The following is an 18434-nucleotide window of genomic DNA, read 5'->3' on the forward strand; positions in this document are numbered from 1 at the left end:
ATTGCATGGTGAATTTTATTCACTTTCGAACAGTGAGATACAGCCCGAATGTCTCATTTGCACTTGACAGGTTTAATTACATTGCAATTATACAGGATTATTCAGAAGTAACAATATAATTATTGAATTTCACACATTTAGCAATTTGGTTTAGCTACAGAATTTATGTAAATATGCAATGCATGATTCAAAAGCCCAAATTTTTACTCTGAAATATAAAATACAGGGCAGATTCTTATGTAATCTTTGAACTGACAACAGTTAGTGTGATAGATCTTAACTAAGAAAAGACTTTCATATTGCATACATACAGTGGGAAACATAAAAATCCAAACACCCTCGCAGTGGAAAGGAAAGGAAAATCACTGACATTTATTATCATTCGTTTTCTGTCAGTTGATCTCTTTCCAATTAAATGTTTTTTGTTTTTTTCTTTTTGTATTATACATGCAGGACTCGAACAGAATGTCAGTTGTGCGCACGTCAGCACTGAAAGTGGCCGAGGCGAGATCTTCCGCTGATTTCTCCTAAGTGCATACATGCAGGCAAAAGAGATGCTGGCTGAGGGCTAAACAGGGAAAAGACAAAAATGACAGGGATTTCACCACCGAATCCTTTTAGCGGGCCACTGACACATGAATGGGGGCAAAGAGAGAGAAAGGAGAGAAGAGGGAGTGAGGGAGGGAGAGAAAGGGAGGGTGGGGGGGGAAAGAGTAGACAACCAATTTGTGAGTAATGCAACTAAAAACTGACAAGTGTAATTTCATCCATCTGGGCCGATGTGTAAAAAGCGCTGCTCTGAACATTCCCCATGATTCCCCCTGATTGATCTTCCCCCGGTCTGAAACACCTATTATTAGCCACGAGCCTAATAGCACCAGGATGGCTCAGCGCTCTCCCAGGGGCCAATTCTCCGGTCATCTGCCCCTCACTCACCACAGCTGTGGAAACCAACCAGGGAGAGGGTGGAGAGACACGGGGGAGGCGAGGAGGAGATGGAGCTGCCAAGAGGGGATGGAGGCGTACCTATTGGATGAAGGGTGTGGGGGGGCGAGTGAAAGAAAAAAGGGGTGGGGGGTGCGGGGGGAGAGGTTGAAGGGGAAAGGGAGAGAGGGGTAGAGTGGGCATGAAGAGAGAAATGGAGAGGAGAGAAGGGGGCAGGATGGAGAAGAGATGGAGACAGTGGCTGGACATGGATTGGGGGGTGGTGATGGTGGTGTGGGGGTTGGAGAACATAAGAGGAACGGAGAGGGGTGGGGGGGGGGGACACAAAGAGAGACAAAGTTATTCACAGGCATTTATCTTCTTTAAAAAAAAACCAATCAATCTCACTTTTGCCAATAGTTGAAATGAAAAACATGCCACCGTATATTTATGCCCGTTTTAATTATTCAGTCTGACCCATGCTCATCTTTCAACTTCCAGGTGAGGAAGCTGCACTTACGCACTGAAAAGGTTAAGCACAAAGAACGATTGTCTGTTTTAAATTGACTGAAAACTCCAGCCTATCAGGTCGTTTTAGCGTTGATTGTAAAGTCTCAGTGCTTAAGGAAAGCACTGAGACTATTATGGGTTTTCTTGAATCGAGCACATTTCAAATAATCTGTATTATCCTTAAGCAATAACACTTCATTATTTGTCGCTCTTTATATATTATTTTTGATTTTAAGCATTTCAATAAATCTTCTATAACCAGAAAACCCACAAATTTGAGCTTTTGTTGTTCATTAGCAACACTTAATCGTATTTATATCTACTTAAAATTGTATTACAGTCTTTTACAAACATACTGCAAATCAGTGGCAAATCATATGGTAACCTTAGAGCTGACACTTAAATCATAAAATGTGATACATTTTTTAATACCCCCTCCTGACAGTCTCAGATATGTTTGCAAGCAGTGATGATAAAAGTCAATGTTCAAGGTCCCAATGCCAGAGCTGCCATCCTGATGCTCCAAGGTTAGATGTCAACAATAAGAAAGTTTGCACGAAACACAAAGCCAAATGAGAAATGTTGATTGCCGTCTGCCCGTTTTTTGGGTAATTTTTTTTTTGTTTGCGATGGGTTGAGGTCAGAAGTCATCTGTTAATCGCCCCTTCAGTCTCTTTGATTGAGTGAGCCCTCAGGTGAGGCGTAATGCATTTTCAAGGGCAATGATGACAATAATTGGCTACCTTCACTTCACCAAAATGGACAAAGTCCTAAAAATGTCTCCACTCAAATCTGACAGTTCATTGCAAATGAAAATAAAGCCTGCGAGGGTTTACCAGGCGATGAATTAATAGCTGTGATATTATGAAGCTGGCTATAAACATGATCTCCTGGCCAGATTATTAAGTTGATCTGTGGTCTGTGGTTTTTGTTAACTCAGAGGACTCTGGACACTGCTCACTAGTATTTCACAGCAGTGTAAATGGCGTTGTTGGGGTGGGCTTTACATACATATGCCTGCTCCATATTTTAAGGAGTTTTTGTGTTTCTGTGTTGATTACCAGTCATTTTTCAAATCATTCTTTTTGTTTTTGTGTGTGTGTGTGTTAGATATAATTACATATTAAATAATTGGCTTCAGAGTAATTTAAAGAAGCTTGAGATTAATGCAATGGCTGTATCGCTGAGTGTCGCAATAATAACAAACCCAGGAGGGCCAAGATATGCACACAGGGTCTGATAATGATTATAGGGATGTTTGATTTATATATATATGTATATAAAATATGTTATATTTTATCTAAATAAAAGCAAAATCTTTATAAAGGTTTTAGCTTTAAAACTATATTTCAGGAATAATTTCTGCAAATGAAAAAAAGCAGATTTTTTTACTGATTTTTTTAAAAAGATTTTACACTTTTACCCACATTCACCTCATCTGAGGAAGCCTGTGTGTTTCTTGCAGGAACACGACCATATTTCTTAATAATAATAATAACAATAAAACTACACTTAATCCACTGAGTTACACAAACTCTCTGTGAGCACAAAACCTAAAAAAAAACAACAACCCCAAGGCCTACGAGAGCAGCAGGTTTCAGGTAGGAGTGTCCAAAGGTTCAGCAAAGGTGCGCACCACCTATCACCTGACAGGCTCCTGCTACCATAAGAAGCAGCAGAGAATGAGACGGGCTCTGCCAGCGCACTAGATTTCACCAGGTGTGACTCCCTTTCTCCTCACTTTCCTTCCACTTCAGCTCACACTGTGCTCTTAAATTTCACGCTCTTTTATTTTGCAGTCGGTGTCGGCTATTGTGAGCAGCACCTCCTTCAGCGGGGCATTCATCTCTTTACGTCAGCCAGGACTTTCCTGTTTGAGGGCACGCTATTTGGTTATTAGTTTGCACCGTGTGCATTGGGGATATGTGTTGTGGGTATTTTCTAAGGAGCAGTGTTATCTGCATGTATAGCCCCAACAACCGGATTAAAAAAAAGATTTTCTTATTTCTTACAAAGTTGAATCCTGTAAAAGACTAAATATATGTGCATATCTAATATAACAAAAACATATTTTAAATATTCCTTTTGTTAGATTCATCTTATTTCCCAAGCAGATGAAGCTTATCTTATATGTTAGTGGGATTTTAAATGCTTAATCGTGGCTTCATTTGGCGCGCCTGTGCTCTAAATCTGAGCATTATTGGACACATGTGTGTTGTGATCCACAGTTTAGACACACAGATTTAAATTTCTTTCTCCATTCTGTGGCTAAAACATCCTTTTCATCCCTCACATCTGTAAATAAGATTAGGTTCCCTAAGTGGCCACACTTTATTAAGAAGCCAACCATTTTAATGATTATTTCCCAAACAACAATACTGCTGTGTGCTACAGTCTTTTTTTAATTTTTATTTTATCATACTAGAGAACTCCTGCAAGGACGGACCAAGTTGTGATGGTATGTTTAGTGTCCACGAACAATTTATGATACCCCTTCCTAAAGGTTCACCATAATCCGTGTGACAATTCTCCATCCATCAGACTGCACGCCACATATGGCGCGCACCGGTGGCGCGCTCAGACTCTGTGGAGGTTGCAAAAACCACCTGCCTCCTCAGACACAGACACTAAACCCTCCTCCTGCACCGCTGGCCCCTCAAAAACTGACACGTAAAGCATAAATTTAATTATATCACCTCAACGAAAATGATTTAATTAAGTTTGTAGCACGTTATTTATATTATTTAGATTCACATTATTTTTTAGATCAGGCGCAGTATACCTACTATATGAACTGCAGAAGTGATTAACGTGATAATAATGACCAGGACCGTGACGATAATAGTAGCAGCAGCATATATGTTATTATTAATAATAATAAGATAAGATAAGATATATTTTCCATACATGCTGTATATAAATATATAGCTACTAATTTAAAGAAACGTGTATAAAATTATATTTCGCTCTTTAATCTGCATCTTTTTTTCTGTAAAGTTTGCTCTTCATTTGTGCCTAATGGCTAAACATTTCAGGAGTTTGCTTAATGCTCCTCGTTGTCAAGTTTTCTTTACTAATTTCTGTCTTTCATTCTTTTTCCCTTTCTCCTCTCTGTCACGACAGATGAAAAGGCGCTCTGATTATTCCAGAAGGTTGTGAAATAAATGATTGTCTTTGAAGTAGGCCCGGGCCTTGGACTACATTAGAAGCCAAGCATGTGATTTGCAACTGTTGAAGTAAAACCTTCACTCTGCTACAGAAAAAAAAGGAAAAATGAGGAGGGTGGCTTCTCGGCAAAAGAAAATGGTATCTTTGTTTGCTCCCCTTTGTTTATCAGGGGATTCTTTCTCATTTCCCCCCCTTTTTTTTCATTTTTACTAATTCATTTCAATGGCTTTCAAACTGGAAAATGGAAATGTTGCTCCTGCCCTCTATTTCGGCGGCAGCGTCCTGGCAACAGAGCAATTTTCTATCATCAGGGATAAACGGCATCGAACAGTACATTCTGATAAAAAAAAAAGGAAAGAAAGAAAAAAAAAGCCCATGATTGCTGGCCTTCCTGTCTGTCATCTACCGACCAAATCCTCTCCTTCAAGACCGACCACTGTGCTGTCAGACCTAATAATGTCGCGTATTAAGTCGAGAGAGGGGGAAAAGGGGGGACTACATGCACCCCCGGTTCTCACTAGTCTTATTTGTCACCAACATTAAATTCAGATCAACTTTTTGTATGTAGCTCCTTTGTTATTTACTCCTTTGTACAGGAACAGTGAGTTAGGCGTGTGCTCGCGGAGTTATAGCGTAGCAGCCTAAAATAAAACAAACTGCTATATTGTTAATTCTTCACAACAAATGTCCTAAGCAGCCTTCTGTCTTCCGTATTATTATTTTACTTTCATCGCGTTATCAAATTCAGTGGCTTTGAGGCCGTTTTCATTAATCCAGTTACGCTTCACCAGCTCGTTTGCCTTCGTATTTTGCCACCATTTCAGAAGCAAACGAGCAAATATAAACACCATATGACTGGTGCAGGAAACCAAGCAATGCAATCACTCAGGTGGACCTAAACATTCAATATAGGAAGGCGACAAAAGAAACAAGCGGTCTTAATTAGAACATGGGCCCTAAGTGGGTCCAGTGCAGCTTCGGTCGTGCCAAATTAAATCCATTAGTCTACGAGAGGCTGTGAAGACTCAGTGATGCAAGCCTGTGCTTATTTGTGGTCATTTAGCTCTACTACGATGGGTCCATCTGAAGGCCGTTGCCTGCACCTGGGGGCCATCCGTGCATGTGCCAATTTTGCTATTTAACCGAGAGATAATGCAATCCTAATTTATGATGCAAAAGTTATGGTAAACAGTCGTCTGCCTGGCAGCGCTTGGTTTTCTTTATAGCAAAACCACACTCATTTTTCTCGGTGTAGTTGCATGTTTTTACAAATCACATCAAAGCCTGGCGTAAGCGAGTTTGCATTAGTGCGCTGTGCGCAATTTGCGTGCGTAAAAGCGTCGAGCCGCCATTTGGACACGGATGAACTGTACTGATCGGTGATCGTTTTCGGGTGGTGTGTGTGTGTGTGTGTGTGTGTGTGTGTGCGTGCGTGCGTGTGTGTGTGTGTGAGGGCGGTTTGCTCCAGTGAATCCAGTTACAATGAACCACGTTATGCTGACAGCTGTGTGTGGCATGCATCTGCGCTTCTCTTTTGCCACTTCCCGCCCTTCGCACGGCAGAGATGGAGAGCAGTCGACGCCTGGCTGTCTGTGAAGCGCCAGTGGCTTTGCGCTGTGGAGAAGGGAGACATGTTGTTTAAGTGCCTCCCGGTGTCTTTCTGCAGTGACTTGCCTCAGCGTCCTCAACCGCTCCGAGTCCCTGGGAAGCCAAAGAAGTGGCTTTCCATGGGAGCCAGTCAATAGCTGTTAGTGGGACCGACCGCAAACACCCAGCCTCTCATTTACAGTTATGACCTATGTCTTGTTGGAACTCTGTGTTAACGCTCAGATACGATTAACACGTGTGGCCAGATAGACTGAAAAAGACACGCGGTGCTAAAACAGGCAGTGACACGCATTCAGAAAGAGGTGGGGACATCACATTTACGCATGTATAGATCACCTTATCCACGAGCGTGCTGATATTACCAATTTAGGTTATGTCCTATCGGCTGTGTTAACCACAACATGCCGTCAAGTTCCACCTGTAAATGCAAGCGTACAAATCTTCTCAGTTTCCATGTACTGCCGTCACAGACAGTGGATGTTAGGGGAAATCCCAGGCCTGATACAGACCCGGCGTTTGGATATTGGAGTGATTTTAAAGAGTCATTCATCAGCGTTTATAAGACAGCAGGAAATAAAGACCACTTCTGTTAAACCAGCACGGCCATTGATTGTGCTGAAGGTCAATCATCTACTTAGGGACAAAGTGATTTCTAGATTTGCAGCTGAACGCTGCTCATTTTGTGATTGACATTTTGTCGAGCTGAAATATAAAATAATTTTTCTCCAGAATAAGGCCATGAACTCGTATAATCCAAGATTAACCGGAGACATGATACAGCAGGTGAAGCATGCCTCAAGGGTGTCATTTTTAAAATATATAATTTTTAAAAGATAATTGTTTTTGCTTCTGTTCTTTTTAGTAATAAAGTACAATTAAAGTTTTTTTTAAACAGTCCACTGATTACATGTTATACGGGTCGCTGTTTGCAATCAGACACGGCTGTCAGCACGCGTGCAAAAAGCCCAGATCTTAAACATTTCAAAAACACCAAGGTCGAGTATGTCATGTTCTCTCCATTCAAGCAAATCCGTCCTTTCACCACTTCACTTAATCTCAGTGTGCACAGAAACACGCCTGCGGGGACGTCGAGACTTTGACATTACCCGCACAGTCATCCCGCAACTTAATAATTCCGACGATGGCGCGCTTGTGATGCTGCAAAAAACACAAAACAACAACAACAACAACAACAAATCCTGGGGAATGAAGATGTCTCATATAACGAAGGCTGGGGTTTTAAGTCCGCGGGGAAGCGGCTAACATCACTGCAAAGCATGTACGTGTTTGTAGTAGGACTCAAAGGCGATTAGAAAAGCTATCGGATCTGGTTTCTCCTCTGCGTGTCCAAGTGGAACACGGGCAGGGGAATTGGCCACTATGCTAGATCACTGAGGGGTGACCAAGGTGGGCTGACTCATTCCAGGTCTGCGAGGCCACACTCTTTGCTTAAAATAGCGAATTACAAGAGGCAATAAAATCATTCGTCAATGTCAGCAAAAGAAGCTCTTACCTGCAGCCCTCCCGACGACAAAAGAGCGACTCTGATTAATCTGAATCAGACTCGCTTAATCTAAAGGACTGCAGGAATAAAACAAATCCATGTGGATGCCTTCGGCTGCAACACATCCCTGCCTCTGTGCTCCTCTCCTTGCTCCGCTGCTGTAAAATGATTATCCGGCTGGGTTGTGCACTTTTAAATCCCACAAAGTAAATAACAACCGTAGCTGACGATAATAGCAAGGTACCAAGTTCTTGTTACAGAAAAGGAGAAAATTGAAACTAAACGCTGCATTTAGACAACCATTTTTGATAAGAGGATAATTGAGGCCACACTGGCGTATAATTAGGGGATAATTTATGCTATATCCACTTTTATTCCACCCTCCCAAAATAAATCCAGTCCATAATCATTACAGGCGAATTGTTCTTAATTTTATAGCTGCAATTTGAGTAAAGTGTGGCCGCTAATCAAATAGGTTTTCGTAGTAACTTGATTGCAACCATAATTATTTTGCGTCGCCTTTTTTTTTTGTTGTTAAATCGCTAAATGCCACATTGCGTGAAAAAAAATGCTGAAAGTGGTGCAAAACATGATTTGAATACCTATTGCATTATTATAAGCGGAAATAGCATTTTATTCTTATTTGCTACTCGAACATGGCAGCCCTTGGAGACAAACTGTATAATTTACATATATTGAGGACCCTATCAGGCCTCATATTGCAACACGGATAAAAGACACTGTCAGTTTATCCGGGTATCCACCCTTCTATCTGCAAAATAACCTATTGTACCTCAGGCATATTGTTATTTGATGTGTCACATGTACGGTATTTTGAATTGTCTGAGGATCCTTAATCATATGGTCAGTAGCCCCGGGAAAAAATGAACAGTTATAATATATGTTACTTTCAGAGCAGAGGAGGGTGGGGTTTGAAGAGGGGGACAGCTCATTAGGCAAACATCAAAGCAAATGCTACACTGCAAAAAACAACAAAAAAAGTGTTTTTCTTATCAAATAGGTTGTCAAGATAAAAAATAAAAAGGAAAAAGTTAGATGAAATTAAGAATAAAAATTCAAGAAGTCTAAGATAAACTTTCGCTCACTTCCAGATCTACTCCACCTGTTCCAGGTGTTTCCTTGGCATTAAACGCGTCACTCTCCCGCTATAGGCATTAATATTTTCACAAAAATATTACACAAGTGTCACAAAATGTAAAAACCTTAAAAGAACCACATAGTGCAGCTGGGATTATTCTTTACTCTTTTATAAATTTGACTGAAAAATCCTTTTTCAAATAAAATGATTGCTGGTTTGAGGAGATTGATGTTAATACTACTATTTTTTTTTTTTTTTTTAATGTAGGGTAAAATAATTCAGTTTCGGTTTGAAATCGATTCAGCTATTCCCGAACACGTGTTTGTGTGATGCTTTCCTATATGCAATTACTTCCTCGGCAAACGAGGACCTAAGGCCAGAAAAATAAATATGGGAAACGTAAAGACTGCTCGCTTCAGATTAAATCAAAGTGCACGCTATATGTTGCGCGTCGCGCGTAATTTGGAGTTTGGGCTAAAAAACAAAATCGACTCGGCAGTTTCCAAAAGAGCGGAGTTTTTTTTCTCTCTCCCTTTTTTAAACGTGTGGGGCTTGTCTGTAGGAATTAGGCGTCTTTCCCACCACATATTATTTCCCCCATAGTTGTGGTGGGAGCTGGTAAGGTGGGTTAACTCCAGCTCAAGTCTCCGTGAAGCGCAGAGCAGTGATGACGTTGGGTTGGATGACCAATCGGGAGGCGCTGCCCTTTGGAGACAAACCATTTTACTTGTAGTGTCTGCATCAAGTCTGGAAGCAAGGGCTCAATTTTAACAGAATCCACCTTAAAATCTCTCCCTTAACTTATGCCTACCTTCCACCACATTGAGTGAGAATATCACAGGACAAGGGGGGGAAATAAAGACGCCTCTGGAAAAATCGGGTGTTAATAGGACAATATCTGCTCGCGGTGGAGAGAGGGGAGAGAGACAACAGCACAGCGAGAGAGAAAAAACCGATTTGGTCTTGAGAGAGAGGGGGGTGAGTGCTCTCAAGGCAGAAAATTCGATGATGACCATGACTACGATGGCTGACGGTCTGGAGGCTCAGGACTCGTCCAAGTCTGCTTTCATGGAGTTTGGACAGCAGTCGCACTCACAGCAGAGCTCCCCATCGATGGGCAGCGGCCACTACCCGCTGCACTGTCTTCACTCCGGCTCACACTCTCACCACCAGCACGACAACACCCCGTACCCCGGGAGCAACACCTACAACAGGTCGTTACCTTACCCTTACGTGAGCCATCCACACCACAGCCCGTACCTGCCGTCCTATCACAACAACATGGGAGGACAGACAAGGTTAGACGGCACAGGTAAGAGACCCGCGTTTTTCGCCAGCCAAATGGAAAATGCACCACAGCGTGCTCGACAGTGCCATTAGAGCATACCTCCTTCTTCTTTTTCTTTTCTTTTCTTTTTTTTGTGCGGATGGTCCACAGTGGGGATCGAACATTTCTCCATGCCAGCCTCGTGGTGTCATGCCCAAATCACCGCACGGCCGCTCCAAATTCGGGAATTATCTTTCGAGCGTAGGCGGGCGATCGCGAAAATTGTGCGTAAATGGCACCGGATAATTCAAGATCCAGCCTTCTTTTGCTTCCTCCGCCGTCCCCTCCTAGCACTCCCCTCGGTTCCCCCACAAAATCTGCTTCAAATGCCCGGGGTGTGATCATGTCGACCGTGCAATCCTCACCAACTACTCGTGGAAATTAGGCCCGCACGCCTTGAATGTTGTAATTAGCATTTAATTGACATGTCATTACCAGCAATATCCTAAATATGACAGCGTATGAGGATTGCGGGCTGCCTCGGCGCTTAAAGCCAACGAGGGAGAGAGAGATGTCAGCGTTTATCAGCCAGAATTTTCATTGTTTTTTTCTCACATTGTTTGTCCCCCCTCGATTTACTCTTTACCGCAACTATATATATTTTTTTCAGCGTGCTTCCAGCACACAAATAAACGCGTGCAGCCTGCCTGTGGGCTTGAACAATAATAATAACGTTTGCTTGTTTTTGTTGCAGAGCAGCAGAAGACGACAGTGATCGAAAACGGGGAGATTCGTTTTAACGGCAAAGGCAAGAAGATTCGCAAACCTCGGACAATTTATTCCAGTTTGCAGCTTCAAGCACTGAACCACCGTTTCCAGCAAACACAGTACCTCGCTTTACCGGAGCGCGCCGAGCTGGCCGCCTCTCTAGGACTGACGCAAACACAGGTATGAGGAGAAACGCGCACTGCTTTACATTTTAACACTGCCTCCAGAAACAAAATGTACTGTATCAGTTTGATAATTTTAATAAACGTTGTATTTTTATTTCTCACCTTATTAATCTTGTGTGCTTCTATATTTTGTATATTAATTATATTAAAAGACGAAATGCTGTGTAAATACAACTGACCTCCATGTGGGCCCTTTATCCACTTTATCCTTGACTAACTGCGCGCGCCCCTCTCGTCCTCTCCCGCAGGTAAAAATTTGGTTTCAGAATAAAAGGTCAAAGTTCAAGAAGCTGCTGAAGCAAGGCGGTAACCCGCACGAGAGCGAGCCCATCCCGGGCTCCATGTCCCTGTCCCCGCGCTCGCCGAGCATCCCCCCAATCTGGGACGTGTCGGCCTCATCCAAAGGAGTAAACATGCCGGCCAACAGCTACATGCCCGGCTACTCTCACTGGTATTCCTCCCCACATCAAGACTCAATGCAGAGATAGACTGACGACGAAAGCAAGGTCAGGGAGCCTGTCTTGGAGAGGCCTCCGGATCTCGGCAATGCAGTTTCCAACGTAGCCTACAATTTGTGTCAGCTCAGAAACTGGATGCTGGAGAGGAGCAGGCAACAACAACAACAACAACGAAAAAAAGTCCCCCTCTCTCTTCCACTCCTTTGCTGAAGGATGAGACACAGCCAAGCCTCGGTGTGTGATGATGATGACACAAACAAGGGAACTAACCATTTTTAGCGTACATGGCTGTTCAGTGGGCTCGCATTTGTTATGCTTTCATTCTTGTCACCATCTGAACCGTCAATATACCAAATATTATCAGTGACATTTTAGCCACTTTGGACAAAGACTGCTCACACTCTCTATGCGCTGCTGTGGCGCCCAGAAACCTTTTTTTTTGTTTTGCCATGGTGGACTGCTTTTTTTTTTCTTCAAAATTTTCTTCCTTCAATTTTTTCCCCTCCCTGATTGTTTCTCCAACATGCAAAACCAAGCAAATTGTCTGTCTGTAAATATAATCTGCGATTTTAGTTGTACATACACTTTTTATGTTTTGTCAGATTGAGTAAACGGTGACTCAAAAACAGACTCCTGCTGTTCCATGATTTCAAAAAAAGAAAAAAAGAAGAAGAAGAAATGGGTGGGGGTGGGGGGGGGGGAGAGAAGAAAAAGATATTCATTTTAATCTAGGCCTTTTTTGTGCGTCATATTGGGCCAACATCACGTCCAAAAAAGGGCCTATTTCCCGTCTCCCTGGTGTGTGCAAGCTCAGAGCAGACAACACGAGCATAAGTTAATGACACGGTGCTCACTGAAAAGCCCATTTCACTAGAGTAAACATTTTAAATAAATCCAATGAATGAAAAACTCCACAGTATATAGATTTATCAAACGCACTCAGCACCAGAGGAAATTAACTTACCCTCAACCCGCCGCTGCCTACATTCACCTCGAAAGACATTTGCTCCAGGTCCAGCTTATCTTGTCATTTTCACCCTCAATTATTAGAAGTATTGACAAAATGTTTTCTCCCTTCTCTCCGTCCTAATGCAGGCCGTTAAATGCCAAGCTCCGCGGGATCGATGCTGAACAAAGCAGCCAGCTGCAGCGGCGTTCAATATGAAGGAGATATTTGGGACAATTTGTGGGTTTTTATCCAAGTGAGGCTTTTTTTTCTCTCCCCCATTCTCATAAATGCAGACATAATTAGGGTAATTTTTGATGTAGCCCGCTGATTACAGCGTTTTTACCGTCAAAGATAATTACCTGTAATTTTCTACCACTTTTAATACTAAAAGGCATCTTTATTTGGATTTGAGGTAGCACAGATGGAACAAAAGGGAAAATTATTCGGTTATTCATATACAAATTGCTGAGAAGAGTGAGCGCTCGGGATATTATCTGAAATTACAACGCTGAAAAGCTTCATGCAGCTGTCAAGTCGCGGATGTCCCACTGGCGCACATTCAGCATACCTGGGCCCCCAGGCTGGGGCCTATCTGCTCCTGGGCCATGATCGGGCTGCAGGGAGCCGAAAGCAGCAGTCGAGTAAACATCAACAGAGCTCATAAATACAGTGGCGCATATTCAGCACCAGAAAATGACGATTTTTAATGGCTTTGATGAGTTTCAGATAGATAGATAGATAGATAGATAGATAGATAGATAGATAGATAGATAGATAGATAGATAGATAGAGCTGCAGTAGATGGGGGTGGGGAGTGAGAGATGTGTCACTTGCTCTGCGATGTTCATACTTCTCACATAAAAGCTGCAAGCACTGGTCAACATTTCATACAAATTTTCATACAAATTGTACCACATTAAATCTCGAAAAGGCTTCCACAATCCAAACAGTCTCTCTTTAAACGGATATATATATATATATATATATATATATATATATATATATATATATATAAGTAAATCAGATTTTAGATTTCTTTGTCTAAATCTATATAATAAAGTAAAGTGAAGGGTGAAGGGTGTCGTCGCACCTTATCTAAGAATGGAAGCTGTGACAGAAAATATAAGACTCATCCTTACCTTCCTCCGCTTCTCTAACATAGACTAAACCCCCCAAAAAAGCGCTGCACGGTTTTTACTGCTGGTGGTTGAATAAGCAAATCCAGGTGGAAAAGTGTTTGCACACCCCGGTAAGCTCTTATATATTGCCTGCAAAATTAGCTGTTATTACTGTCACTGTTTAGTGATGGCGAGCTTGAAAAAAAAAAGCCCTCTGCAATCAAGAACCAAGCGCATCTTTGCAAATTATAGGTAATTGTCAATGTCCAGATTATGATAATGGAGGCCCTAATCCTGGAGAATAATTATTGTGGAGTGTTACAGTTGAAGCTGTCCAGTAAAGCTAACTGTCATTATTTAGACTCGATTTGCAAAACGGGGGGAAAACTAGCTGAGTGGAAAATGTTCGGTTGGGAAATAAACGGAGGCTCTCGATATAATGGCACCACAAGTGTGTGTGTGTGTGTGTGTGTGTGTGTGTGTGTGTGTGTATGTGAGAGAGAGAGAGAGAGAGAGAGAGAGAGAGAGAGGTGTGTGTCTGTGTGTGCAGGAGAAATGTAAACCCGTGTGTGCCCGTCTGTTCGCGCGCCAAAGTGTTCTTGATCACGTGCACGTGCCCTGTTAAATTTTTACATTTCTGGAGTGACACACTAGCATCGCAGTGACCGCTCTGCCGTTTCGTTCACAGCAGAAATCGTGCTTAAAGCAGCAGAGCTGCCAGTGCTTTAGATTAGGGAGAACGTTTCCTATAGCTGTGTGTGTGTGTGTGTGTGTGTGTGTGTGTGTGTGTGTGTGTGTGTGTGTGTGTGTGTGTGTGTGTGTGTGTATTCAGTGGGCTGCAATCAGGAAGAGGGTTCTGTGTCAGGTGGAAATGGTAACTTGCATGGGTCAATGTGTGGGTCAGATGCAGCATTGTTTAGTGTATGTTGTGAGAGAGAGACACAGAGATAAAGTGAGAGAGAGAGAGAGCGAAGGGGAGGAATTTTGTGTGCAACATTTGTAAAAACTCACTTATGTGATCTTGGCGCATATGGCCGGGCAGATTCAGTTAGATCAATTCTTTTAAGTTTGTCACAGTGGCACGGTTTGTTTAATGGATTTTTTTTTTTTTACCCCCACTGGCAGAGCTGGTATTATCGCCTGCTAATGACATGTTCAAACTGTGTAGGATTTTCTTCCTTTTTCTTTTCAGTTCTTGCATTTTTTAAGCAGGAAGGTGGGCTGTGTACGGCGGCCGGGAGTGGCAGAGCTCTGGAGCCGGTCTACCCCCACAGGAATGCGGATTGTCTCAGATCTCCGTGCCGCCCCCCTCGCCTCCTCTCTTGCCATTCAAAGCGACTAATTGTAGGGGACACAAAGAAGTGAGACCGGCTGCAGACCGTCTGCAGGAAGAAGCGGGCACTTCCCTTACAGACTAGCTTAAAGACTCAATCAGGTGCAATAATAATAAGAATAAAAATACGAAGAAGAATACGGGGACTGACTGAAAAATATGAATTATTACTGTATCATGAGCAAATCCTATCATGATACCATTTGTCTGATAAAATTAAAAATGACAATAAGAAGATAAGCTACTACGTATTGCTGCAGTATTACAGAACAAATACACCCAGCTCGATTCAGTAAAATGTGATTGGTGTGGTCGGCTGACGTTACCATTGCCTGTACCGTTGCTTTTACAGGTATTTATCTTGACAAATGTTTGCTTGGTGTAAGCTCAGTCAGAAATTTGCCCTTTAATTTTTCTGATTTTGCATTCATCGCAAATGTAGGATAAACTGCCTTCATTCAAATATGTTGTTTTTTTAATTGTCATTTCTTAGAAAAAAAAATAGACGAAATTTTACCTGCAAAAATCTTTTTCAGACAAATACCAGTTTTTAGTAAATATAAAACATAAAAACCCCAAAACGACGCACTCTTAGGCCGTAATTGCACATGAAAACCATTAAGATTTGATGCTGATCGTTCAGCTCGACATACCTCGCAGCCGTGATTTACAACCTTGTGGAAGCAAACAACAACAAAAAAAATGTCACCTGAGGCTGTCTGCGAGCTTTTGTCGTGATTTTCAGAGCAAATAACTGAGGGTTTAAAATAACAAGAGACTGCAGGGAGGCAGGGGGGTGGGGTTCAAAGTTCCATTGTCCATTTAAACGTTTAATAGTCTTCCAAAATGCAATAAATTACATGCACACATTTACACATTTTACACGTTTCTTCTATGACTGCCATCAAATACATTGCATATTCCTCTGAAATTTGAACACGAGTCCCATAGAAGGAGGGGGAAATGAAATCAACAATAGGTTTGTTTTTTGTTTAGTGTAGTTTTCTTTCTTTCTTTTTTTTCAATATAACGTCCCCGCTCCAAGAGCCAACGAATGCTGTATTGAGTTAGGGGTCTGCAGGTGGGAAGTCATGGAGCTGCCGGCTGAAGTGTACCATGACCCCGTGTTTTCCAAAAAGTTAGAAGCCGTCGTGTTGATGCTTTGTGGCTGTAGACTGTGCGGCCTGGAGGGACCCTGTGTGTCCCAGACGGCCGGGGACTGTGGAGAGTTGCAGGCCATGGGGTCGCTGGAGCTGGGGCTGTGTTCCGGGGGAAGCTCGCCGTTTTTCATGATCTTCTTCATCTTTGATCTTCTGTTTTGGAACCAAATTTTCACCTGTAAGGAGCCAAAAATCGCATTATTATTATGATTACTTCCGAAATCACCTCAAAAACAAATGGAGCTTAAAGAACGCTCGTTGCGTAAAAGCGCACAAAGAAAGCCAGAAAACATCGCAAAATCATTATTTTATTCTCAACATTTGAAACACTTAAAACACGATAATTTCTTCCAAATTAAAAGTGATTTGAGAGATCTGAGATTTATTTTTCATCGAAAATCCCACCTGTGTTTGCGTTAGCCCCAGCGAGGCGGCCAGTTCGGCTCTCTCCGGCAGCGCCAGGTACTGTGTGTTCTGAAACCGCCTCTGCAAGGCGGCCAGCTGGAAGCTGGAGTAGATTGTCCGGGGTTTTCTCACTTTCTTCGGCTTGCCATTCACCATCCTCACCTCAGGCTCGCTTATCTCTTTTTCTATTAAAAAACAAAAAAAAAACAAAACCGAATATAAACATGTATCCATTTCTCTCAAAACCGCATTTTATGTAATTTATCTATTACGTGTATGTGTCATCGTTCAGATGTATTAAAATAACAGTAATAACAAAAAAGGCATACATTTTTATGAACCAGATGCATTTCAGTCCAACTAAAAGGAAAGTAAGTGGTCCCTTTAAATGGACTTAAATGAAATAATTTGAAGCATGCATTTGCATTTTTTCTTTTAATTACGCATTTATAGACCTTTCGTGCAAATCAGCAGTTGACGAAATGATAAACCTGGATAAAAAATTTAAAAAACCAACCATATATTTATTTTTTCTTCATAACCCTCAAAAAATCTGCTTCTATTAAAATATAAAATGTTAGGCCCGTACCTTGTGGACTCGGCTGGGCTTGCACTCTGCTGTAAGTCCCAGCATACTGGTGGTAGGAGGGGGTCGTGTAGGAGCTGTAATCTGTGTAGGATTTTGTCGAGTAATTTCCAGCAGATCCGTTTACACCCGGGTACTGGTACTGATAGGCATTCAGAGGCTTCCCGTAAGAGGTGGAGCTGGGCGAGCAGTAGCCGTGAGCGACTCCTCCAGCGGGACTGTAGTAGCCAGAATCCGTGGCGGAGGATTCGGGTAAAGTAGGAGATTCCTGAGACGGATGGTGCATGCTGGAGAGTTGAAAGGAGCTCTCAAAGTCTGCAGATTTCACACTCGGGATCCTCCGGTCAAAAACTCCGGTCATACTTCGAGAGGGAGCGCGTGGGTTCGTTTTATTTAATCAGCAGGGAAAAAAACACGAAAGAAAAAAAAAAATCAATAATAAAAACCGAGAGCGTCTGTCTCCAGAGCGGTGTGGGGAAAAAAAAAACTACACTGGCATTGTTGAAAGGCTCTCAGGCCGTCGGGCTCTGGTGAAGACTGCAGCCAGCCCCGCAGCAAAGACTTGGTTAAATCCTAAATCGCGCTCTTACGCACTGCAGGGAGGATCTGGTTCCATTGGCCAAGGCGCACACAGACACAGCTACACCCAATTCACTCCGCCAGCTTTCTTATAAGGGGGGAAGCCACCCGGGCTGCATGTTGGCTGCATTGTTGTGTTTTTATACTATCAATCAATGGCAGCAATTAAAGTGTCGCCAATTCATCAGAAGGATAAATTAGAAGGACAAATCCTATTACCAAAAAGGCCCGTGCTGCAAGAGCCACCGATTATCACGCTTGTCTTTATTAATCTTTATTTACGCGTTTTTATCAAAACAGAATTCACTAGCTGCTCTAGTCACGCATGGAAACATGGAATCAAATTTAATAATCTAATAATAAAATAAAATCGCAAAGACATGAAACTGAGCAGCTTAAGCAAATGAGCTCGGGTTTTTTATACATACATATATATATTCTCATTTTCGTTTTAAGAGGCACATAGCCTAACCCCCATGAAAATTTCAAAAAAGCTTTTCTTGCATCAAATGAATGATCCCAAATATTCTGTACATCATCGGCAAATCAAACACGGTGTGTCTGTGCTGTTTACACAGCTCGGCATCAATAAACGGCTCATTAAATATTAATCCATGTTATTCCCTCCTGAAGCATGCTGCCGAGCACACAAACCAGAGCTCCAGCCGTCAGCCCACACATTCAGTGGTAAACAGCGCCGACAAGAGGACAAAGCGAGGGGCTGCACGTCGTTCACCTTGGCAAACCCACAACAAAACATAAAATAAATGCACTCAAATTTGACACAACCCAGACGCCCAGATTAAATATAGA

General features: G+C 42.3%; 2 protein-coding genes and 1 long non-coding RNA gene across 4 annotated transcripts; 1 reads left to right on the forward strand and 2 right to left on the reverse strand.

The window, feature by feature from the left end:
- Positions 1-303: 303 nt before the first annotated feature.
- Positions 304-13372, reverse strand: LOC146493452 (uncharacterized). 2 transcript variants are annotated; one of them, XR_014871992.1, is made up of 3 exons: positions 10201-10838; positions 7724-10081; positions 304-1026 (listed from the first exon to the last, which is right to left on the reverse strand). It is a non-coding gene; the product is annotated as an uncharacterized LOC146493452 (long non-coding RNA). The 2 variants fall into 2 exon arrangements; XR_014871991.1 differs by lacking the exons at positions 7724-10081; positions 10201-10838 and adding an exon at positions 12456-13372.
- dlx6a (distal-less homeobox 6a) lies at positions 9819-11521 on the forward strand. Its single transcript, XM_085148990.1, has 3 exons — positions 9819-10125; positions 10835-11028; positions 11282-11521. The coding sequence occupies exons 1-3, from the start codon at positions 9819-9821 to the stop codon at positions 11519-11521; spliced, it is 741 nt and encodes a 246-aa protein (XP_085005116.1).
- A 2316-nt stretch (positions 13373-15688) lies between the features above and the next one.
- On the reverse strand, positions 15689-17686 carry dlx5a (distal-less homeobox 5a). Its single transcript, XM_085148654.1, has 3 exons — positions 17046-17686; positions 16457-16641; positions 15689-16227 (listed from the first exon to the last, which is right to left on the reverse strand). The coding sequence occupies exons 1-3, from the start codon at positions 17401-17403 to the stop codon at positions 15913-15915; spliced, it is 858 nt and encodes a 285-aa protein (XP_085004780.1). The 5' UTR covers positions 17404-17686; the 3' UTR covers positions 15689-15912.
- Between the last annotated feature and the right edge of the window lie 748 nt (positions 17687-18434).

Source organism: Neolamprologus multifasciatus, chromosome 22 (genome assembly GCF_963576455.1).
Source record: "Neolamprologus multifasciatus chromosome 22, fNeoMul1.2, whole genome shotgun sequence".
NCBI classification, from domain to species: Eukaryota; Metazoa; Chordata; class Actinopteri; order Cichliformes; family Cichlidae; genus Neolamprologus; species Neolamprologus multifasciatus.

Coding starts and splice junctions, on each gene's coding strand:
- dlx6a (XM_085148990.1), top strand. CDS start 9,819: ATGATGACCATGACTACGATGGCTGACGGTCTGGAGGCTCAGGACTCG. Junction 10,126..10,834: donor GACAAGGTTAGACGGCACAG/GTAAGAGACCCG, acceptor TTTTTGTTGCAG/AGCAGCAGAAGACGACAGTG. Junction 11,029..11,281: donor TAGGACTGACGCAAACACAG/GTATGAGGAGAA, acceptor CCTCTCCCGCAG/GTAAAAATTTGGTTTCAGAA.
- dlx5a (XM_085148654.1), bottom strand. CDS start 17,403: ATGACCGGAGTTTTTGACCGGAGGATCCCGAGTGTGAAATCTGCAGAC. Junction 16,642..17,045: donor AGCCCAGCCGAGTCCACAAG/GTACGGGCCTAA, acceptor GTTTTTTAATAG/AAAAAGAGATAAGCGAGCCT. Junction 16,228..16,456: donor TGGGGCTAACGCAAACACAG/GTGGGATTTTCG, acceptor GGCTCCTTACAG/GTGAAAATTTGGTTCCAAAA.